Source organism: Eleutherodactylus coqui, chromosome 1 (assembly GCF_035609145.1).
Source record: "Eleutherodactylus coqui strain aEleCoq1 chromosome 1, aEleCoq1.hap1, whole genome shotgun sequence".
Classification (NCBI taxonomy): Eukaryota; Metazoa; Chordata; class Amphibia; order Anura; family Eleutherodactylidae; genus Eleutherodactylus; species Eleutherodactylus coqui.
The window spans coordinates 434,175,121-434,201,158 of NC_089837.1; the positions used below are offsets into that span (position 1 = coordinate 434,175,121).

General features: G+C 40.0%; 1 protein-coding gene across 1 annotated transcript in view; it reads left to right on the plus strand.

Annotated features, from left to right (window-relative positions):
* ZC3H12C (zinc finger CCCH-type containing 12C) overlaps positions 1-17,789 on the plus strand; it is a 151,642-nt gene extending 133,853 nt beyond the window's left edge. Inside the window, exons 4-7 of the mRNA XM_066588974.1 lie at positions 7,121-7,260; positions 7,572-7,806; positions 15,528-15,634; positions 16,411-17,789. Coding sequence (XP_066445071.1) covers positions 7,121-7,260; positions 7,572-7,806; positions 15,528-15,634; positions 16,411-17,789 — 1,861 coding nt within the window. The remainder of the gene's footprint in view (positions 1-7,120; positions 7,261-7,571; positions 7,807-15,527; positions 15,635-16,410) is intronic.
* Positions 17,790-26,038: the final 8,249 nt, after the last annotated feature.

Below are 26,038 nucleotides of genomic sequence, written 5' to 3' on the forward strand. Positions count from 1 at the left end.
GAGTAGAGAAGGGGAGGGGAGGGGGAGGGAGTTTAGTAGAGCCACTGCTAAACTCCCTCTTACCTCCCTTTTCCGGCAGCTCCCATAAGCTCCGATAGGAGTCCATGGGACCGGCTGCCGTACTCCGGCCGGAAGATAGTTCCAGAACTATCTTTTCTGGCTGGCTTAAAAGCATACGACCAGAATGCGCACCATATGCGCTATCTTTTCTAGCCAGCCGGTTTCACGCACCGCAAAATCGACCATTTAAACTGATGAAGTCGGTCAAGACTTTCGGCCAGCGTTTTATCGCGGCAAAATTGCCGCAATAAAACGCTTATGTGGAACCAGCCTTAGAATGTCTGAAAATGAGACTTGTAACCAGAGGATCAGAGGGACAAAAGAGCAGAACAGCTGCAGGTAATATACCCCATGCCCCCTCCAGTCCTGGAATAGAATTCCAGGAAGTTGACTGACATTCAAAAACAGTGCCACTCTTGTCCATAGGTTTGTGTAGTATTCCCTTGAGTTCTTGGTGAGGGGGGATCACATTGGCATCTAATGAAATTTAATGACTTGTTGTGCACAAAGTACAGAAAGTGAGAACTTAACTACAGTTTGATCGGGGATATAAATATCAACACGTTGGCACACTTATGCCTACACATTATGCCAGGTACCACAAAAAAGTTGTAAATGTCAGATGTCCTGTAAAATATGGTACTTTTCTTTTCAAATTTGGAAAGTAATAAGAAACATACAGCTGGAGCAAACGTTAACTTGATATTTCATGTCCGAACTACAATGTACTACAATGCTGTGAATCAAGTTATCACAATGCACCAGTCAGGTAAATGATTACTATAGTTTTGGCATAGTTAAAGGGGTTAAAATTAGGCAAGGAAGTGTACTTAAAGGGGCATCTCCATAAGTTATGGCTGCAATAGGATTACTACTCTGTACAAAGTGGCCAGGTTGGCCGAAAGTACGAAAACAGCCAGGTGGACTGTGTTATGCTTTTTCCATAGCTCCCACAGAAGTGAATGGGAGTTATGGAAACAGTGTAGCACAGTGACTATGCTGTTTCTGTATCTCAGGAGCAGCAGAAACAACTTAGCGCTATGCTATTTCCATAACTGCCTTTCACTTCTATGGGTGTTACATAAACAGCATAGAGTAAGACACCCCCTTGCTTGTTTTCATAACCCTAATTAGCTCCTGCAAGCGAATACAGCCGGGCCAGGTTCTGTGTACATTTTCTAAGCATAATTCTTGATTGAATCTACTAAGAACAAAACATCTGCAGCATCAAGTTATGCTACATTGCTTTTAAATTATTTCTGCCCTATATCTTTTTAATGACTAGCAAACTATGCTGTTAGTAAGAAGTGAAATACATTGTGTAACTATCAGAGCTTTTTTTCTGGCGTCCATCCCTTAACCTTCGATGACCTATCTGAAGACCACTTATCATATACTGCAGTGCCTACAGGAATTCTGTGATAGTCTGAGACACACCTCCTACCTCATCATTGGTCCAGGCTGCTGCTCTGTGCCTCCCTCATGTAGCTCTTCCTCTGATTGACTGCTGTGTATGCTATAAGTGTATTACAGGTTCAGCAGGAAGTCATTGCACCGAGAGATGATTTCTATTATAGCAACAGCAGGATGATTATTAAGTACAGATTGCTAAACCAGCAGTGAGAAAAAGCTGAAACTGCCACAAATTAGTCTTAGTAAGGGGAAGCCTGGATGTTACTAAGTCTTATTCGTTGCCAACCGACTTGCAGTCCCTCAGACAAACAGGATGGACAAACTGGGAGACGAAGAAGAGGAGAATTAGTCCAGATGGAACGGATGGAAAAGAAACAGAAAGGGAGAAGTGGGATCTCGCCCTGCTCTGACCCTGACTGATCCTGCCTAAAGAAGGGCTACAACACTGAAAAGGGTAACCCCCATCTGGAACCTTACTGGGTTCCCTAGCAGAAAGGTCCAAAAGAACGTGCTAAAAATGGCCATAGCAAGGCAAAAAAGCTCTCCAAATTGTACTGACCGGTATACTGAAACTATTACTGGCATCCGCAATAACCCAGAGCTGGTTTAAGAACCCCACCAGAGCACCTGATACGCTGGCTGAGATTATAGACAGCTCAGCCAGCCTATCAGTAACATTACAGATGGGGAGATGCTTCTCCCATGGCTTCAGGCACCAAATGACACTGCGCTGGGGTTGATGCCTAATATCATGCTGGACTCATGCCCATACCCGGAACTAGTCGGTGCCATGACACTTTAAGGGTCACTTTAAGTGAATTCCACCACATAGTGCTGAAATAATACCATAAAGTAGCTTAATAACCGTGTTCTACACTTACTATTTCATTTTGTATTGGTCCCAAGTATGGGGTGCGAGACTCTCAATGTGTGACTATCAGGTGTTGCACCTTGTGCGACCGCATAGTTTGTACACAACCAAGGCCGGCCTTAACTATATGTACCAATACCACAGAATATTGGAAGAGATCATGGAGTTCTGTAACTAGCAGCTGAGGGGACTTGGTATAAGGTTGGTCTTTTCAGCCCAGAAATTGTTAATTACATGGCTCCTGACAGTATATTGTTCTGCGTGTAGAGCGATTATTGTCTGACATTAAGAGATTCAAGCAATAGGGAAAATGTAGTTAAATTCCACATGGTGTTCAATTAATTATCTTTCCATTGCAACAATTCCCCGTGCAGCTCTGAATAGAAATGCATGTGATAAGTAGTCATTGGTATAATTGCTAATGTTCTCCGAGAGATCCTACTCTAGACAAGAAATCATTACATCAAAATTGCTCTTGTAATTTCCTTTTCATCTGTTGGATTATAAGATGTGATTTCAGAGAGGGCTTCATCCTGAAAGTTTTAACTGAAGCGAAGTGGGGAGAGTTTTATAAAAACTAGAAGTGACTCATAATAATAATTGACGGATATGTTTTTACCATTCGATTGATATCTCTGTTGACAAATTGTGCACTTGTAGCCCACGAACACCTCATCTACCAGGAAAAAATTGTTTTTTCCCAGAAATGACTGCCACCCTTGTCCATGGAAGTATGTGGTGTTGCAGGTCAGCCTCATACAAACTTTTCAAGTTTAACCCTCCTGTTATATATTTAGCATTAGCTGCCATACTGTACAATGATAGTACCAGCTCAGGAGCTGTGCCCGCACAGCCACCACTTATAGATAGATGCCAGCTGTATTGTACAGCTACCACCCTGCACTAACAGCTGGAATCAAAGATAACTGCTCCTGATCAATGCTGACTGTGGCATCCAAATGACTAAAAGGGGGCTCCCTGTCATGCGTCGGCCTCCGTGATATGATTGAGAGGGGCAGACACATAACTTAAGTTATGGTGATAGGACAGGTTCCTAACAGTCTAGGAAGGTTTTTTTTTTTTAAAGTATACTTACCCGGTTCCGGCATTGTAAGCCCCGTAAGTCAACACACGGACCATGCATTCAGACGCAGACTAAGTCATTGGGGCTCAAAGCTGCAGGCTGTATGCGCATGCTTCCGTAGAAATCAATGGGAGTGCGTGCGCACTCACCAGTAGCTTTGAGCCCAATGATATGATCTGCACTTAGAATGCACAGTCCGTACGTTGAGTTATGGGGCTAAAAGAGAGGGATGCGTGTGAGTATAAAATATACCTCCCAGTGCTAATGAGAATATGCCCTATATGAGTACCATAATTTAGATTATGGTGCTGTTAGCTTGTGACAGGTTCCCTTTAAGTACCAAACTTGGCTGCATCCCTAATAGTTTTAGAATAGCTATAGACACATAGGTAAAAGTACAGTCCCCTGGTGCAAGCACCGAGTCATGACTGACTCCTCGGGTGACGTCACATCGTGACATTTTCTTGGCAGACTGTTTTTGCAGGTTGGTTTGCCATTGCCTTCCCCAGTCATCTTTTACCCTCCAGCGAGCTGGGTACTCATTTTACCGACCTCAGAAAGATGGAAGACTGAGTCACCCATGAGCCAGCACCTGAACCATACAGGGATTGAACCCGCAACCCTCAGGTCATGAGATAGTCAGTCTGAATTATAATGCTCATCCAAAAACCACTTTCATGCAAAAGTAAATTTCTAAAATGAGATATTCTACAGTATTCTTAAATTCCTGCACAAAGTCCTATTTGCATTGCCCTCTACAGAAGTTCTCCACCAATTGCTATTCAGTGCTGCAGGGAAAATCACTTGGGACTGATGTTTCTGACTGATGGCATAGATTTCTGCTGGTCAAAAAGCTCTTTGACATTTCTAAGCTTGTACTACTCAGCAGTACAAAGGACATTTAGTGCATTTCAAGATTTTCCAGTCGTGCGAGTCTTAGGTCTCGGTCACATCTGCATCGGAGGTTCTGTTCTGAAACTCCCTCGCAGATATTCGTTAAAATCCAGGACAAAATAATACGGCATTTATTGGTACTTCTTCCTGGAAAATGCCGGACAGCAAAATCGAAACCTAACAGACCCCACTATAGTCCGTAAAAAGATGGATCTGTTTGGCCAGGGGATTCCAAAAACACCATTGTGAACGAGCCCTTAAGTAGGTTTCAGACAGTTATAACATGACAACAATTTAACGTTGATCCAGGGAGTATTCTGACTGCCATTATGGAGTTGGGAAGGAATTTTTTCCCCCAAATGGGCTAAATTGGCTTCTATCTCATTGGGGGTCTTCCTCTGGATCAACAAGGGGGGTGGGGGTGAGGCTGAACTAGAGGGACATTGTCTTCTTTCAGCCTAACATACTATGTTAACATCTGTATTATATCTGCAAGATCTGGATATCCTTCATTTCTACTGAACTGATCTAAAAGTAGCCATACACCAGGCCCAGAACGGGACTTAAAAAACAGCCTTGGCACACTAATCCCACCAGCCTTCATTCATTATCGCCCCCAAAATAGTGACATGCAATAAATGCTGTGGCAAATTCTTAATTACATAGTCAAATACTTTACCACGCCTGCCTATACAGCAGTACATCAGACCCGCTGATGGCTAAAAACTTTTTTTGTGAGTCTATTCAATTGAGTACACTTACGGATACTGTCTGCTAGACTCACCAGATTACCACAGGAGCCGGCTTCAAGGCTGTAAGAGGAGGGTGAAAGACAATCAGTGATGCAGCACTTGAAAGGAGGGACCTGACAGAGCAATGGCTGAGCACAGTTGACCTTGTGTGCCAGGTCAAGCAGGCGGCCCTCAGACCCATAAGGACTTAAGTACAGAATTAATAGGGGTGGGTTGGGCAGTCCATTATGGATTCAAGCAGGGGTGTGTCCAGCCCTTTTTCTGGTCCTGATACAAAAAGCAATATGGTGCCCCCCCCCCCCAAAAAAAATAAATATTTACATAGGGATCACAGATAGACTTTCTGACTTTCTGAGTCATTCCTTTTCCTTGTGCTTTTTCAGCTCACCCTGGAGAAATTGTTTTTACCTCCCACCAGCTTCTTGTTGAAAGATTTGAGGGTATTTGAATGCTGGAAGGTGGCGCTGTGGTCCCATAACAAAGCTCTAGGAGCACTTGGTAGCCTATATTCTGACTATACAGTATGGCTTGACATCTGCAACATAGACTTTGAAAGTTTGGTGCTGCTTGGTAAAGTTGTTGCCCAGTAGTTAAAAAAATAACTGCAGAAAAATGTAAAAAAAACCCTTCTCCCTGCTGCACAGTGCTGTTAGTACGAACGACAGGTAACCGTTGGGGCCAGTGATCAGCTACTGCCCAACGATGGCAGTAAGAACAGCAAGTGACCGCTGAGGCCAGTGATCGGCTGTAGTGCTCACATGCTGTTATAGCACATCATCACTGGCAGCCTGTCAGCAAACGTGCAGCCCCCAGAGCATCTCCGCTGCTGCAGAAAATCCACAGTGTATTTGCCAAGTGTGAATGTACCCCAGGGAGACCTATCACGGACTTCAGAAACACAGAGGGGGTTAGTGACTACATCTCCAGTGGCCTTGAACAGTGAAAGTCACATCCCTGGTGGCCTAAGGCTGGGAAGGGGTTAATAGACAGAATTCTGGTGGTTTAGAGGAGATAAAGGGTTAATGGTCACACCTATGGGAATGATATACGAGTGTTAATGGAGTACACCTTTGCTGGTCTAGAGCTGGGCAATCTTAGCTTGGCCCAGGGCATATGTCCCACTTGCTCCATCTCCAGTTACTCCCTTGTATAGGAGGGAAGAACTACAACCTTCAACATGTCAAGCATGAAAACTGCAAACATGGTTGACGTCTTTTCAGACAATGTCTGTATCATCAGTTGGCTAGAATGATTATTTGCTGTTAAATTTGTATTTTTGATATTTAGTAAAGCAGCAATGTTGTCAACAATGTGGTTGAAACACAATGGATGACAGTTAATAGTTTATTTACAACAGAGACCCTTATTCCTAAAGGCCCATTTAGACACAACGATTATCGCTCAAAAGCCATCTTTTGAGCGATAACCACTGTGTTTAAAGGTTGTGCACTTTAAATTCATCAGTGATTTCTAGCCAGCTAGAAATTAGCGATGACTCTTATCAGCGCTGCACGCTGATTTTCTCAGTGGGCGGCGCTGATAGTATTCTTTCAGCTGGTATCCCGCTGGCAGTTCTCAGCAGGACACCAGCTGAAAGCTCCGAGAACAATGCAGCTGTTTGCATATACAAAACAGCTACTTTGTTCTTGAAACTATCGCGGCATTATCCCGCTCCACCTGCATTAACTCTTAAGTAGCTAATTAGCTATTTAGAGTTATGCAAAGGTGATTGCTCAAAACTGTCGCTCAAACTGTCGTTTAAACGATTATCTTTCAGTGTAAATGGGCCTTAAGACCTGAGGACAATCTACAGACTATAGGGATAGTCTAAAATTCAGTATGGAGAAGATAATATTATTGTCTTGGGAGGTTAGGTCTTCTCCTTGGAGCAAACAAACCAACTACTTATACTTTAAGATCTAGATCTTCTTGTCGTCTGTTGCAATATTCTAACCCTGAGTTATATTGATTGGTAGAAGGAATATTTATTAATGTTATTTTATAAATGGTGCATCATCCGCTAATACCAACTTGTGTTTGTTTTAGTCATGGAAATAAAGAAGTATTTTCTTGCCGTGGGATCAAGCTCGCTGTCACCTGGTTCCAAGACAGAGGACATAAGGATATTACAGTATTTGTACCTGCATGGCGGAAGGAGCAGTCACGACCCGATGCGCTTATTACTGGTTAGTGATAATATCCAAACTTGGCAAATCTGATTGGTCATTGTCATATGCCAGAGCTGAGCCAAGCTGGTGCCTCCACATATTCTTTGTTTCTTACAACTGCATGTTAAAAAAGACTGTCGGCTTTCCTGACACGTTGTTTAGACTCGTCATAAGTTTACAGAGGCAGGATTTCTTGAGCCTGGACCAATCAGCACCTTAAAACCCATCTATATATCTGAAAAGCGGAATATCCTTTGAAGTTTTAATTTCTGCTTAACACAAGAACAATCCTCATTCTTGTATTGAAATACTTTGTTCTTTTTTTCCAGATCAAGAAATCCTACGGAAGTTGGAGAAGGACAAGATCCTGGTGTTCACCCCATCTCGGCGTGTGCAGGGCAGAAGGGTGGTCTGCTATGATGATCGCTTTATAGTGAAGTTGGCATTTGAGTCAGATGGCATCATTGTGTCAAATGATAACTATAGGGATCTGGCAAACGAGAAGCCTGAGTGGAAGAAATTCATCGATGAAAGGCTGCTGATGTATTCTTTTGTCAATGACAAGTAAGTCTCTATAGTGTACACAACTTTTCATGAATTTTTCTGAATTTTCATGCAAATGTGTTATTTTTGAACCTCTGAGCTCATGTCTTCAAGGAACCCTTGCTGGTTCGGTATCTGTAAGAAATCGGATTGTACAAGGAGGTGAGGTAGCCACAGAGTAAAGATTAAAATAAGGCCACCTACTGGTGCTGGTTAACCTACTTTACCCCTAATTACCTTGGAGAAGAGTACTTGGCCTTGTTTGCCTCATCTCCTTTCCAGAATTCTTAGGTTAAAGGGGTATTCCCAAGATACACTTTTATCACCTATCAAGCAGCTTGCTTGACATTTGAATAGGGGATCCATGCATGTATTTTCACTATCTAAAATAAAGGATGCAACTGAACTGTGCTGGGACTCTTCTCTCTACGGACCCTATAGCAACTGCATGGGCTACCTCAATACAGTATATGCCCTTGTACACAAATTTTTAGGAATGTGTACGCTCACATAATGCAATCTGCAGAGATCCATTGCTCAGTCACATATTTCTGCCACAGATTGGCCCCTCATTATGACATGAATTTAGCATTTGTCAATGGGCAAAACCGTGGGCAAAATTCCCACCATGGATTCCACGTGGAATTCCCATCAAGAAGTGACATTTTACTTCTTTTTTTGCCATGCATGGCTTTCAAATCTGCATACGGAAAAAATCTGCACCATATAGACTATGGTGTGGATTCCCATTGAACTGAATGAAAAACTTTACTAATGGAGATTTGCTGCAGATTTGATGGGGATACGCTGCAAATCTGTGGCAAATTTACGCCAAGTAAACATAGCTTTCCTGGCCAGTAGCAAGAAACTAATCCTAAAATCAATGTGTACACATTTTATGTATACAAAAGCCATAATGTAAAGCATCCACAAGGTTTCCATGTGGTTGGAGATTATGTGGCTGGGTTTACAGTGGCCTATAGTGTTGACCCAAGCTTTTCATCCCTGGGGTTCCTTCTCCAGAAACGACATTCAGATAAAACCATGGGCAGAACTATAGACTTTAAGTAGTCAAGCAGAGATCAACAATGCAAACTTTGATCTCCATTTGATCTAGTTTCCGTTCCTTTCTGTTTGTGTTGGGGGGCAGAATAAGCGCAGTTGACTACACTATTCTCTCTTCCAAAATATGTAAACCAGATCAAAGAGAGACCAAAATTTATATCTTTGGTCTCTGTTTAACTACTAAGTCTATGGTTCTGCCTAAAGGCCCTAATAAATGCTATTTTCAGGTGCATACTATATCACAGTATGAACCCAGCCTTGAAAGGAGCAAATGTCCAGCACTCGCAGGATCTCCAGCACTAAAAATCAATATTTATTACATTCCATGAAAACCATCTTATAAAAAAATGTGTGTCTCTGGGTGAACCGCTTATGCGTTTCGGACAAAATAATATGTCCTTGCTCATAGCGAGTTGAGTCATACATCTAACGTTACATAAGGGACCTTATATATGTGACTCAACACATTATGAGTCAGAACATATTGTTTTCGTACAAGGTGATTTTTATGGAATATAAAAAATATAATATTTTTTATTACTGGTGACGCCAAAGCGCTGGAAATTCCTTCCTTGCATTGTCTAATTCGCCCTGCTGAGGTGCAGTCCGTGCATCGGAAGAGCTTCCTGTGGACGTGATAAGCTGGATACAACAGTTGAACCCATCCTTCCTGTACATTGATGCTGTAAAGTTAACTTACAGTATACATTTTACAGGGAGTGGTCAAAAATATGGAAACACCATATGAAATGCATGCCTTAAAATCGGTCTCTACATGTCTTATTGAAATTTATAATCCCATGTAATTTAAGTGGAGGTAATATGACACAGGTGTTGCCAGGCAGATATGAACATTTGCCCGAGCAACAAGGTTCTATTGGTCAGGAGTTTGAGCCACTCAGCTACTGTTACCTCCCAGAGCAGGGGAGGAGGTGAAGCAAATGCAAATTTGGTGGGAAAGCTCTCAGCCAAGCAGAGGTCAAAAGGGCAACTCAGTGCTGATGATTAAAATCCCATGCATTTCGTATGGGGTTTCCATATTTTTCTCCAATCCCTGTATGTACAACTATTTTCTGGAAGAATATTGACAGCTATTCTCAATAATTTACATGTGGAAGAGCAAATACATAGTACACAGTGAATGCAAAATGTCTGCATAGTTTGACTATGAAATATATACTACATGGAGTCCTCTCTACTGAGTAATCTAGTAGGAATAATATCATTAGACTGAGATGATATCTGTTCCTAAAGTGACATATTACACATCTGATTTAACATCAACCCTATACTGCATGTTAAAATGCCCAGGTGGTCTGAACCGGTGCCCACACGTTGCATAAAAATGATGCAGTGGAAAAGAGCTAGACATCCAAAAGAAAACCAGCAATGACATCTACATATATTACATGCCAGGTATTGTTGTTGTGGAATTTAACCACAAATTTGCAATAAATGAATCTACAGTGAAAATCTGTAGCATTTCTGCAATAGAAACAGTAAGACATGCTGCAAATTGGAAAATCCACAGCATGCCAAGAATCCATGCAGATTTTTGATATAGTAAGTGAATGGGGTTCGTTAAAACTCCATTCATTATTGTGTTGTGGAATTTTAGTGTGTGGATTCTGAAACCAAACTCTACTACAAGTACATGATATATGAAGATAACCTCAGGCTGTTCAAGATATAGATACACAGATGGATTGGTGCACCAAAGTACCAGAGGAGCCTCTAATACAACAATGCCCTAATACAACGGAGCCTCAAAGGTCCAGCAGAAGATGACCCAACTGTAGTTGACTTTGGAGCCAATCACTTCCTCTAGAGTCTATTTCCGATGGGTTGATTCACAGATAACCTATTAGACCTTAGAGTTGTCATGTCCTTCATGTACAATGATAACAATAAAGTTGATGATGCATTTACCAATTGATATGCTCATCTTCTTTATAGACGGACGGTGGAACCTCAGAAATGTCACCTTTAGTGGATCTAAGGATTCCCAGTCTGACCTACACAGGCAATAGGCTCAAAAAATATTATGTTGATGTTCTATCTATAGTTCTGAGGAGGAAATGAACATGGACCAGTTGTGTCCTTTAATAACCGATTATATAATCTAATGTAATGAAATAATTGCCTACTTGTACAAGTTCTTATTCATAACCCAGTAAGGAAACGGCTCATACTGTGCATTAATAAATTGGACCCTGTAAGTCACATCCTTCATTGCACCAATATTAATTATTGGTGAGTCACACAGATGTTGTCATAAGCGACACTTCGGAAGTACGGTAGCAGAAAAAGAAATCTAATAGACGGGGAAATATAATGGCGCATTGAAGTAGAAGATGTCATATTACGTTGAAGTCATCTTCTATAAATAGCAAAGAGGCCGATGTATTTTTTGCTCCTTCACGGATGATGCTTGTCAAGCTTTTATGAGTAAGGTGACCTAAAGAGTGTGCAATTAAACAATAAGGCTCTTTAGATGTGAATAAGATGTGTGCATTCAATAGGATTGGAAATAAATACCAGGTCATGTAACTTGAGGACAGCTTTTCCAGTCAGTTATATCTTCCTCATATTAAAGGGGTTGTACATGGCTGCTTTCTTCAAAAAAAAAAAAAAGTGCCACACTTGTCCACAGGTTGAATGTGGTATTGCAACTCAACTCCATTAACTTCATTAGACCTGAGCTAATACTAAATTGAACCCAATGCACAGAAAACAGTTGTGTTCTTCAAATTCTGTAGGACCCCTTTGGGTTTACATAATGAGTGATAAGACGTTAGAGCCAGATACTGTATATATACGGCACAACAGTCGTGTTTACTCAGCTAAGTCTGCTCCATAAGCAATAGGAGATGGCTGCAATATACTAACTGAGCATATATTTGTTTTCTCATGTGCACTCTTCATGTTTTGTGCCACTTTTTCTTTTTTACTTCGCAATATAATAACTTTGCATAGCAGATAGCTATAATAATACTAAGGCTGTATTCACATGGACAAGCGCAGTATCCGTCTGAGAAACTTAACTGATGATATGCTTGTAAACCTGCGATATCCCTGCAATCGCACTTTTGCACATTCGATTTTCATGCACGTGAAATTGCATGTTGTATCACTAGGAAGAGTAAAAAAAAATATCGCATTGTACTCATATGAAAATCACATGCAATTCAATGCAATTAGTTTATAGCTCCCATAAAAAAATAATGGGCAATATCGCCCAAAACATAGCACATAGTATGATTTTTCTATCTACGAGAGTTGCATGTGGAAATACACCCATTGCAAAATATTTGTTCCATTTCCATGCAAGTTTTGTGCACATCACTACGCACAAAACTTGCAAGAGAATATCGGCCATATGAATATGTCCTTACTCTGATCCTTAGATGCAATCATGGCATCTACGGAGTTTGACAGAGGGAAGATATTTCCTCTGTCAGCCCATCAGCCCTTGCATTATGCGATTGCAGGATATTGGGTTGCTATGGCAACCAGAGGCCTTCGATTCTGACATGTACAAAAAACTATTAGGCGCTGCTAGAGAATAGGGACTAATAGGCTGCCTGTCAGTAGAACATTAACAGTGAGACATGATACACTGCACCAGAAAGCATTGCAGTGTATGATGTCGGTGATCAAAGGATCACACGTAAAAGTCTTCTTGTACAATTAATAAGTATTGTAAAAACAGTTACGTGAAAAAAAACAGAAATTGCTATCTAAAATATGCTTTTTTTTTATAATAAAATAAAAAAAAAACTACTTGTATTGAGAGCTTGCTGCATACAAAACTAATGCATTATTCAACCAGCATGGTGAACACCACAAAAAAAGAAGAAAAAAAAGGCTAGAATTGCTATTTTTGTTCATTCCGCCTCCAAAGAAGCAGACAAATAGGTGAACAAACAGTTTTGCAGAATATGGTAATATGGAGTCACAAAAACAAATTATTTTTTTAAAATAACTGATTTAATTGTTCAAAAGTATTAGAACTTATAAATTTCATATCGCCTTAACCCCTTGAGTGGCACGCCTGGAAATTTTCTGGGACGAGCTCCACTGCCCATAGTGATATAGCCCGGAAGATTTTCGGCCTATGTTTCACTATGGAACCTGCAGAGCACTATGCCATAAGCTGTGGCAGTGTACTCAGCCTGCACAGTCCCACACAGAACAGTGCAGGACTTTAAAAAAAGAAGCAGGAAGATATTACTGATGTGTCGGCAACTTCCCGCTTCTTTTTTTAAACTCCTGCACTGCTTTGTTTACAGGTTGCCACAGAGACCATCGGCTTGTCAGAAGCTGGCCGATGGTCCCTGTGGCAGGGAGAGCTGGAGCTTGGCTGTCACAGCATGGAAAAAAAATTAAACCGTGGCAAAAATAACTAATTTAGCCTATCTCAAGACAGAAAAACAGAATAGAAAGTGATCAAAATGCTGTACGGATCAACAAATGGTACTAATAAAAAGTACAACTCATCCCGCAAGATAAAAACCCTTACACAGCTCCATTGATAAAGAAAATTAAAATGCTAGGGGTCTTTGAATGCAGCAATAAAAAAATAATTTTTATTTTAGAATTTTTTTTAAACTGTGAAAAAGTAGCAAAAAAGAAAGAAACTATTACAATTTGGTATTGGCATAATTGTACTGGCCTGTAAAATTACTTTAATATATTATTTATACTGCTCAGAGAATGCAGTGAAAAATAAAAAAAAACATGCCAGAATTACACATTTTGTTAATCTTGCTCCTAGAAAAAAATTGAATAAAAAGCGATCAAAATTTTATATGATTTATAAAAATTAGATAAATGAAAACTGAGTTCATCCTGCAAAAAACAAGCCCTTCTAGAGCTCTGGCAATGGAAAAAAAATTAATACGGCTCTTGGAATGTGGCGACACAAAAGCAAACCTTTAAGAAAAAAAAATGTTTTAATGTACAAAATAGCAAAACATAAAAAAACTGTATAAACTTGGTATCGCCGGAATCGTGGGACTAAGAGAATAATGTTATCACACTATTTATTCTGCACGCCGAACGCCATAAAAATGAAATCGAAAAAACAAATAGCAGAATTTCTTTTTTTTCCCAATCTTCCTACAAATTATTTTACAAAAGTTATGCAATACATTATATATACCCAAAAGCAGGGGAGGGGAGGAGGCGATTGGCAGCATGACACAGTGTGCACCTGGGATCAGTGGCGGCAGCAGTGCTGAGCAGAGGAGTGTGGGGGGGGGGGAATATATGTTTTGGGAGGGGGGGTGCTATTACTACTGGGGCCACTGTGGGGTGTCACTATTACTACTGGCTACTGTGGGATATCACTATTGCCACTGAGGATGCTGTGGGGTGTCACTATTACTACTGGAGACCACTGTGGGGTGTCACTATTACCGCTGGGGCTGCTGTGGGGTGTCAGTATTACTACTGGGGGCTGCTTTTGGATGTCACTATTACTACTGGGCTGATGTGGGATGTCACTATTACTACTGGGGCCACTGTGCGGTATCACTATTACTATTGGGGGGCCACTGTGGGATGTTACTATTATGACTGGGGCCACTGTGCGGTGTCACTATTACTACTGGAAACGCTGTGGGGTGTCACTATTACTACTGGAGATGCTGTGGGATGTCACTATTACTACTGGAGACCACTGTGGGGTGTCACTATTACAGCTGGGGCTGCTGTGGGGTGTCAGTATTACTACTGGGGGCTGCTTTGGGATGTCAGTATTACTACTGGGCTGATGTTGGATGTCACTATTACTACTGGGGCCACTGTGGGATGTCACTATTACCACTGGGACCACTGTGCGGTGTCACTATTACTACTGGGGGGCCACTGTGGGATGTCACTATTATGACTGGGGCCATTGTGCAGTGTCACTATTACCGCTGGGGCCGCTGTGGGGGGAGGTCACTATAACAACCGTTAAAGCCACTCTGGAGGGGTCACTATTACTGTTGGGGCTGCTCTGGGGGGTCACCCTTAACGCTGGGGCCACTCTGGAGGGTCAATATTACTGCTGGGGCCACTCTGAGGGGGTCACTATAACTGCTGCAATATGTTTACATGAGGTGGAAATGCTGCAGAATGTCCTCAGCGGAAATTTCCGTGGCAAATTTCACAGCATTTCCGCATCCAAAAGCAGTCAAAGTCTGCACCTGGTCTATTTTGAAACAACCTTGTCATTTTAAGAATGACAGAGGTAAAAATCCTACGTCGTGATAAGCCCCGCCCCCTGACATGTTGGCACTTTGCGATAAATAGGTGGGTTTTGGGTTGCAGATGGGCACTCGGTCTCTAAAAGGTTTGCCATCACTGCTCTATAAGATCAGGACCCTCTACAATTATTATGGTGAAGGAAGTGGCACTTACTTGAGCCCTGTCGCCAATTCAATATTTATCAAAGCTCAACAGCCCATTTGTATGTGCAAATGCACTTGGAACGGCAGCTCTGCAGCATTCAAGTCGGACCCCTACTGATGAAACATTACTGTCCTCTGCTAAGCATAGGTCATCAATGTTCTACTACTAGAAACCTTCATTATACTGTACATAGAGGGTAGCATATACCAAGCAAACATTGAAATACAAAATTACTGCTTTAAGAGCCAATAAGGTATAACATATATCTTTTTTTGTAGATTTATGCCACCTGATGATCCTCTAGGCCGCCATGGACCAAGCTTAGACAACTTTTTAAGGAAGAAGCCTGTAGTGCCTGAGTACAAGAAGCAGCCGTGTCCTTATGGTAAGTTACTGGGTATATGCAACAATAACTCTGGTAATAAGGTAGCAAGTTGATATGCCCCAAGGCTCAGCCAATGACAGGCATTAATGCAACAAAGCACCAAAGATCCAACACAAGGCAAACTCATTTGGAGCGGAGTTTGGAGCCAAATCGCTTCCACTAGGATCTATTTTCTATAGAGGGTGGGCCTAGTGAACCCAAATCAAACAGAGGTGGAAATCGCCAATAAGCAGGGAATCACAAGATCACAACCTTCTGAGTATGTAAGGGGGTCAGCAACTTATGGATGTGACTTATTATATGGTACCCTAATCAAGGATGACACAGTGACTCACACAAACACAGCAGGCTTTAACTTGAATAGCAGTTTACTAAAATTTAGGCAACTGGCATATGGTTTCAGTCTCTCATAAAGGTTACAGTAGGGACTTGTTATTTGTATAGCACCAGCTTATTCCGCAGCGCTTTCAGGTAATTTTTATTTATCGCCCACCAGCAAGGTGGTTACTCATTTTACTGACTTTGGAAAAATGGAAGGCTGGGTCAACTATATACTGTATACTATATCGTATCCTGAAAACATGACCTGTGGGGGTCCATGAGGATTGGAGTTTGGGAAACACTGCTCTAGAATGTCAGCACCTCCATTCTATATTGTCTACTTTGTATTATTATTTCTAATGGTGGTGGTAGTAGTAGTAAGATTGTAGGTACATCCTTTGGGGTGAAAATGAAAAAAGCTTTAATATTGTGTATTTTTCATATTGCCTTCTTAGGAAAGAAATGCACCTACGGGCATAAGTGCAAGTATTACCATCCAGAAAGAGGAAACCAGCCTCAGCGGTCAGTAGCAGATGAACTTCGTGCCATGTCTCGGAACAACATTACCAAGTCGGCCAATGAAATTGGGCTAGTCAAGAGCAATAGTGTTCCATCAAATACCAAGATAGACACCAACTCAGATGCAAAGCGCTCTGCCCCAAAGAGGCAATCAGACCCCAGTATTAGAACTCAGGCTTATGAATTGGAGGAGAAGCTTCCCTCCAAAAACAAATTGGAAACGAGGTCTGTGCCATCCTTAGTTAGTATATCAAGTATGAAACCGCAAAGTACAACTCCATCTAGAAACGGCTTACTTACTACTGTGCATTTACCATCTCAGGACCAAGTACCACCTGGACTCTACTCGCCAATGCTAATGTCCACAAAGAACCATGGAATCTCATGTGAACAGTATCCCAAATGTGAATCTCCAGTGGATATTGGATATTATTCCATGATGAATGCTTATTCAAACCTCAGCATTTCAGGAACTCGAAGTCCAGAACGGCGGTTTTCACTGGACACGGATTACAGGATCAGTTCTGTGGCATCTGATTGCAGTAGTGAAGGTAGTTTGAGCTGTGGGAGTAGCGATTCATATGCTGGATACAATGACCGTTCCTATGTTAGTTCCCCTGATCCACAACTGGAAGATAATATGAAGTGTCAGCACATTCATCCACACAATCGTCAAAGTTCTCAAGCATTCATGCAAGGCTACCATGACTCTTTGACAAGAGTTCAAAGTTATGGGCATGAACAAGAAGTGAAGCATCACCACAAGACTCTACCACCTTATATGTCTTTGCCTCTGCAACACCATGCTGTTGCAGCTCGGTCAAGTTGTCCAAATGAGTACCATGTCCCGCAAAAGTCGCCTGCATCAAAAAATGGAATTATGGGAAGATCTCTAGTATCTACAAGAATGGAAAGCATCTCCGATTCAAGACTATATGAAAGCCCACCACAGCGTCAACACAAAACCTATTTAAGTCAAGAAAGTCCCAGAAACTGGGATCGAATGAGTTATGGGGATGCTTATGGTTATCGACCAAACTATCCAATGCCAGGCAACCCATCCCAACCATGTTATGAGCAATTTGCTTTCCAAAGTCCACCAGAAAGCCAAGATCCCTCTTGGAGGGTACCATATTGTGGCATGCCTCAGGAACCCCAAAGATTTTCAATTACCAGAGAAAAGATTTTTGTGAACTTGTGCAACATCTTTCCAGCAGAACTTGTCCGAATAGTTATGAAAAGAAATCCACATGTCACTGACGCCCAACAGCTCGCGGCAGCCATTTTGGTGGAAAAATCCCAGTGTGGATATTGAAGATAATAACAAAAAACTATACACCTTTTGCGGTGTGAAGTTTATTTCTTTTGTTCAGCTAATGCTGAAGGAGGTTTGCTACAATAGCATTTGTAATCTCCTTCTCAGCAAGGGGGTTATCTAGTAAATCATGTATGTTAATTACTGAGCCATGCATCTCCAATTTACACCAGTATGCTCACATTTTAGCAGTGCTCAAGTATCGTATTGAGGTGTGATCGCTCAGTTACAGCACAGGGTTATATTGCATTTGTACTACAAGCAAAGGTTGTTTTTTTGTGTGTTTTCTTTTGTAATTGCCTTGACACATTACATAAATCGGCAGCCTTTAGCTTGGGCCAAACATTAATTTTATAAACATAGATATTTTATTTATATTTTGATATTTTTGGTGCATCAGGGGTTTTCAGAGAAGCACTTTTTATTCCTCTTCTCATTTCCTAATGAACCAGCTTAAAGCACCAGTCCCTTTTTGACTTAGGCCTCGTGCACACTTTCTATGGAGCCATAGGCACCCCATGTGCCACTATATGGTGCTCAGTACTGTTCCATACTATGGAGATATTCTCCTCTAGAAGGAATGCCTCTTTGGTAGAATTGCTCCGTAATAAGGTCTCCAGAGGTACAGTAGATCCCCATAGACTTCTATGGGTGCTGTGTTACGGCTCTGTATATAGAGCCCTACTATGCCTAGTGTATGAGCCCTTATTTGAGAAGCAATAATGCAGTGGTGACTTGTCTTTTTTTTTTTTTTTTTCCAATTGATGATGATACACCTTAATCCAGTAAAACGAATTAACTTCTTCCACTAACACTATCCTTTAGTTCTTCCGAATTAATTTATTATTCTTCTATTTATTAATTACTTTTTCCCAATATTCCGCTCTAGATTAGAGTTTTCAATGATATCTATGTATATCCTCAGAAAAGAAGGACTAGTGAAATTAAAAAAAGGGACTGATTCTTTTGATAGTGGGTTGTTCGTTAATGTAGCTTATTACATGAACTAAGCATTATAACACTGTAGATTCTTTGTATTATATGATTGTTTTTTTGTATAAAACAAAGACCAAACAGCACTGATTTTATTTTTTACCTATTTATTTTATAGTCTTTTTGTTTTCTATTTTACCAACTAACATGGGTTACGATATATTGACGATGTACGCGCAATATATGGCACTTTTATTGTATTTTTTAAATCGATTTCTTTCATAACATTTATATTTTAAACAGGATCAGTGTAAGATTAACTGAACCAGAGATTCATATGAGTCTACTTAACAGAAGCCTATGTTTACAATCCAATTTGTAAAATGAGCACTAATTTAATCCGTTTTTTGTGTACTTATAGCTGGTACAGAGGAATTTGTGTTATACACACTTTTATTGTACCCCTCTGCATTTCTGAGCATTTTTGGAGCTTTACATAGAGAGAGTCTTTGGTCATCATAAACACACCCTTAATGATGTCATACATATTTAATTACATTAGACCTCACCCCCAATCATACATTATTGTGTTCTGAAGAGACTCAAACCTATAAAACATTGAAAGCAGAACAGATGATGGAAGTTAGTTGTGGAATAATGGAAAAGTACACAATGTTAGATTTATGAGGCTGACTTTAACATGAATGTGTCATACAGTCAGGGTCAGACTGGCCCACTAGAAGACCGGATGATCCAATGGTTGGCTCATACCTTGGTATGATGAGGGCCCATGAGGTTTAGCACTTCACTCCATTTAAAGAGGACATTCCCCTGCTCTGTATAGTTGAATGGTAGATACTCAATCTCATGTGTGTAGTCCAAACTAATCCTTCATAAAGTCATTCCTAAAATGGATGTGATACTTAGATTTAAAAAAAAATCTCAAGTTTGTGTCTCTTTACAGATGATGGTGGAACTTTTTAAAGTATTACTGCTGTGAAAAAACCATTATTTTTTATAACTGTAAATTTCATAATTCACTTTTGATGCAAAATGTTAGATTTACTAAGACAATTCTCTTGTCAATGATGTTAGCAGTATTCACAAAAGATTTACTTTTTGTGCTTTAAATATGACAGGTAAACAAATATTCAGCTACTGTACTCACATTTGTGACTTTAAGATTCTTTGTTTAGCACATTCATTTTAATAGGGGAAAACATTTTTTAACAATTTTTGAAAATAACAGGAAATACGTCTATAAATGTGATATTTTTGTTGGCAGATCTAATGTCCGAGATGACTTGCTAACTGTTCTACATGGGGTTTCATATTAGTCCCTGGTGCCGCCAGATACGTCTGGCAGTCTCTTATACCAGTCTCATCATAGTAATAGCATACCTACTCAAATTACCTAAATGCACATAGTTGGGTCAGAAAAATGGCTGTAGGCCGAACAATCATTCAGAGCACAGTAATTTCTCTATGGCTTTATTTAGTTGTACAGCAAATTTGATTCTTATGAACATGTTTTTAGTTTTGATTACTGTTTTCAGGCAAATACCTTCTATGTGTCAATGTATGACCTGCATTGAAATAGACAGTGAAAAAAATAAATAAAAACCCTAACAATTTGAGGACAATGATGACAGCAGAGGCGGAGTGTTCTGATCTTGTTGGAGGCAGTGACTTGCCTATTCATGAGTCCTTTCTGTTCGAAGCAGAATTTGTGCTTGCATAGAATAACCTGTAGTCAATCATATTGTGGTCATAATGACGGCAGCAGGATAAAATTGTGTCACTCTTGGTAGAATCAGTGAGGGGACTACTGATTTGAAAGGCATGTCATGGTCTATGGAGCAAAATTATAGGGGCTGTTTAGGATTAGAGAAAAAGGACCTGCTTTTTTTCCCCCGGAACAGCACAACACTTAACTGGTATTAAGCCCTCCGAGATGTGGCCAAATTGGGTACTTAACGATGTATTGATTTTTCGGGTTCTTTTATCTCATCTGTCATATTGTTCCATCAACAATTTTTTTGTGGACAGTTTGTCTTTTTTAATGCTATCATTTTGAGGTGCTGTATAAGTTTTATTATGTTTTTTGATGAGGCAGGATAACAAAATAAACAAGTCCACCGTTGTTTTTTAGGTGTTCTTTTTACAATGTTCTCCGTGTGGTATAAATGACCACCATGATACATTTTCTCTCAAAGTCATTATAATTACAGCGTTACCCAAATTATATTTTCTTTTTTAGGTTTTACACTTTTGCGAAAGACTTTCTTTTTTAAAAAAGAATTTATTTTTTGGTGTTGCTGTATTCAAAGACACTTTTACTTTTTTATCCCCAGAGCTTTGTCAGGGCTTGTTTTTTTGTAAAATAACATGTAGTTTACATTGGTGGTACTTTGGAGTACATACAACTTATTGATCACTTTTTATTGTGTTTTTGTGAGGTATAATGAACAAAATACAGCATTTTGATTTCCTTGTTTTATCTTTCTTTTTAACAGTGTTCACCATGCATTAGATTGTAGGGGTCATCATTATAGATGTGGAGAAAGCCAACTAATTTTTTTTTTACAAAATTAAGGACTAAGAGAGCAAAGGACATTTTTTTTTACCTTGAAATTTGTTTTTCGCTTTTTTTTTTAAACTTTTTTTTTCTATGTCCCAGTTTAGACTTCAACATGCAATTCCATGATCGCTTTTTTTGCAGTGTATTATTACTAGCACTGTAGATTTGACTAACATGGCAGGTCTGGAAGCCATTGTTAGGACCCTAGCTGCCATAGCAATTCATCAGCACGCATTCGGGACCGATGAGATGAAAGAGGAAGCCCGTTATGTTAACCACTTAGATGCCATGGTCAGCATTGCAGGATGCTAGTTTTATAAACAGCTGAAACCCACAAGTGAGGGCAAGGGCACAGTTCTCTAGCCCATGCCATCACTGCACAGTAATAGAGGTGCTGCTTGCAGAATTCTAGTAGTTCCCGCAACATTACAGTGCAGAGCGTTAAAAGTGTAAATTCACTTGAATGTGGAGAATCGTTGAATCCTTCTCTCTAATTCTAGACAACTTCTTTAAAGGGTGAACATAGTCTGTTAGTGAATGCAGTAGATTCACCAAAGCTTTCCAACTGTTTTAATTCCAGGACAATTTTGTTTTGTGGAGCCAAAAAGCTTCCTGAAGACAGACATAGTCTCATATATTGTGGGTATTAGTTGGCTTGCAAAATGGAGCACTGAGATACATGGTTAGTTGGTTACCTATGTGAGGAATGATCTTTTAGGCAAAAATGAGAAAACCTTGATCTGCTATTAGATGCACATTCATTCTGAATACTCATTTCAGATTCTGGTTTTTAAATGACCTTATGAGTAAATATATGGTGTATGTAGAAAGCGGCTCCGCTGACCTTTAATGATCGGCATTTGAGGTTCATTTAACATGTGAGGAATCAGTCACAGCCTCCGCTAATGTCACTGAATCCTTGAGTACTGAATATAGGTGCTTATGCGAATCAAGCAAATTCAGACAATTTGCATTTGAATTATTAGAAAATGCAGGTTTTAACTTTTTACAAGCTTTGTTGAAAAAATAATAACTGTGTTCATGAGGCTTTACTTCAGGTTGGCAAAAGCATTTCCAAATACATTTACTGACTGAAAAGTCAAATTATTGTAAAGTATTCACCGAAGGTGGTAAATTAAAAATTGTTTACAAAAATTTCCCTTACGCCAGGCTCACTCAGGGTTTTGGCCTGTTGTTTCTATGGTAGCTTACAAGTAAAGCAGTAGGTAATCATGAATTCCCATACACAAAGTAGAGTCATGTGCTTTCTCTTTTTTGGGTCCAATATAGTGTTTATTTTAACCAATTTTTTTTGCATTTATTGCACCATTTATGGTACCAAAAATAACTTGCACATCTACACTACGACACGTGGCTTTTGGCGTGCTTCCTAGTGCCTCATGCGTGAACCTAGAATAGGGGCATTTTATTATGAACTTTCTTACTGCCGTTCATTTTTAGCTTACTACTCCTGTTTAGCTTACTACCCTAGAGCACATATACACAGGGGCATACATACCATATGTGCATACAGTTACATAGGGGCCCAGTATTTAACGGGTCCCATTGCCACTTCAAAAACTAGTGTCTATTATATTACATTGGACTGGTGAATGTCATGGCTCACAATTACTAGTGGATTTTTAGAAAGACTTGAGGGAGTGCTCAGTGATTTGATATTAGAGTGGATTCATAAATTGCCAACTTGATGTGGAATACGTACTGAAATTCTGCAACAAAGTATGAGAATGGAGTTGTAACAAACTTAATTTGCTCATAGTGTTAAAAAATCCTACTTTGATTCTTAAATCCACACAATGCCGAAATGCCATGGATTTCACATCGAATTTCATTTGTTGCAATGAGTGTAATCTGTGTCTAAATTCTGCATCAAAATCAACAACAAAATCTAGATATAAAACCTGCAAATTTTATTATGGAATTTGGTAGAGATTAGGTTAGTTCCACGGAGTAATTTTTATATAGTGTGTGAAACCGCCCTTAGGATAGCTTTATACGGGCCAACTACCGTCTGAAAAATTGCTGAAATGAGTGATTTTCAGCAATAGTTGTTCTGTGTAAACACACGACCCAACAGAGTACTGAGCAAAAAATCACTGAGTAGTTGCTAGTCATTTTGAAACGTAACGACTAATGAGTGAGTTCTTGCTCAGTGTAAACAGGCAGTCATTCATCTGTGAATGACTGCCTGTTCACTGTGAATGAAGACTGGTGACTGGAAGAGATCTCCGACACACTCCACCTCCATTCACTGAACAACTATTGCTCCTGTGTAAAAGCATAGGAGTGATAAGTCTTGGAATAACTGTCAAAGGCTTATATGCCAGACAGTCATCTTGTGTAAAACCACCCTGAGAGAGAAAGGAGCCAAATAATGTTCTTGTACTGGGGCCACCTGGTATCTGTGTCAACCCCTGCAGGAACAACAACTTGGATTCCATTGAGATTTAATAGAAAGGGAACATTTTACATACTTTTAATGCAAAGATTGAAAATATCTGTCCCTTCGAATACAAAGCTTCTTCTTGTTAAAAAAAAAAAAAGAAAAAATATCTTTGTTTTGAATTTTTTTTTTTAATTACATAAAAAATTGTAGTCGGTCAACATTAGAATTTACATTAGAATCACCCGAGTCATAATTTATCTAGAAGATAGGGATGGCTAGACGTTATATCATGTCAATATTACTGGCAGCTCCATATTGAGGCACAATTAAAGGTACCTTTAGATGGGACAGCTATTGGCCAACCAATCACTCTGAAGAGCAAAGTCAAATGAAAGTCTTCAGTGTAGACATGGTCACCAACAGGGTGACCAGCGATCAGTCCCTAGTCATTTCAGCTTGCAAAAAAAATAGTTGCTGGTTGAAAAGTCATCTGGTGTAAAGTCAGTTGTTCGTATTTGAACGACTCGCAAATGTTCAAATGGGCAATCATCACTCTGTGTAAAAGCAAAGGACTGCCATTCGTACGCGTCAATGACTTTTCTGTTTGAATGATAGTTGCTCGGCTTAAATTTATCTTAAGCCATTATGACTTAACTGGTTAATTTGTCTTATAGTAAGCCCACTTTTGTGGTACAATTGAAGAAATACAGAGACCCGTTGTAATCACTGCAGTGTAACTTAAAAAGATAGAACATCATCACGGAGGAGGTTTCACGACTGTAGCAAAAATATTTTGAAATGCTGGAATAAACTTTTGGAGTAAACAACGATTTAAAGGCCCATTTAGACACAACGATTACCGCTCAAAATTCGCTCAAAAGCCGTTTTTTGAGCGATAATCGTTGCAAGTAACTGCACTGACATCGTGCAGTTTTCGTTAGGCCGTTGCTCATTGTTAGGAGTCTCATCAGGGATTCACAGCGGGACACCCTGCTTGTCTTCTGCATCCTTCGCTCACAGCGCTCGGCTATATAACATCTAGGCGCTCGGAGTGGGGAACAGCTGGATACAGAAGACAAGCGGGGACACCCCGCTTGTCTTCTGCATCCTCCACTCACAGCGCAAGGTGATCGCTCATCTTGAGCGATCATCTTGCGCTGTAAATGACACGATTATCGCTCAGAATTTCCACAGCGATTCAGCCAGCAGAATTTTCACAGCATTTCTAGCACCAAAAAACCCCCCAAAAATTGCACACATTTTTTCGATAATGCCTACATTTTTTTACTGCCATTTTTCCTTGTTGAAGTTATTAGTTATATGGTATTTGTTTTCCATTTGGAATTTGTCCTATAAAATGGGCAGAAATGAAAAAAATACTCCTTTTCTCATTATTTTCATAATGCTTTCTAAGGGAGTTAGTTCAATCAATAACATTTACCCTACAAATGAATCCCCTAATTCTCTTGGACATAGCAATACCTAATATGTGTACATTGTGTAACAACACTACCAGAACAATTGCTTTTAGTCTCGCTCCTCTTCACTCTGACACAAAAGAAGAGAGAGAGGATTTTCTGACCGTATAAATCCTGGTAATATTTTTTGCTGTTTCTCCTGTGAACTCCATGATTGTTTGTCCTAGTGCTCACATGATTCGGACCTGAACCTATAGGTTCCAATATTGTCATTAGGGCCAGAAGCTGATAAGATCAGGATCTGGGTGTTAATGCGGCTGTAGGGGACAGAATCAGCAGCTGCAGACAAAGCCCAACAAGCATGGATGCATATAAGTGGGTTGTCCTGAAGTAGGTGAAGACTAGAGATGACTTTGGGGAGCAATTTATTTTTCACTCAAATGCCTATATTTTGGGCTGCCAATGATTTTTGCAATAGAGTTCAATTACATATTTTGCACAGTTTGTCTTCTGCAGTTTCTACATGTCACTGTATGTAGAAACTACAGTCTCAATAGGAGATCCATCAGTAAGACTGGACTGACATCTTAGTTTTCAGCCCTTATCTCGTTTGCCATTCAGATCATGCAGGCATTTACACTAAACGATTATCTTTCTGATTCTCGTGATCCAGTGAGAATCTGATAGATTATTGTTCAGTGTAAAGGGGCCCTTAGATTGCAGTTTGTATATACTGTGATATGTAGGAACTGCAAAAGTCAAACAGCGCTAAATTTTTAATGAAACCATATTGCAAAAACAATTGTGAGCCCAAAATACATGTATTTAAATTTTAAAAAACTTTCCCAAAAAGGTATCCATAGCGTCCATGTCTAGTATTCACCAGATCACTATGTACACTCAGAGAAAC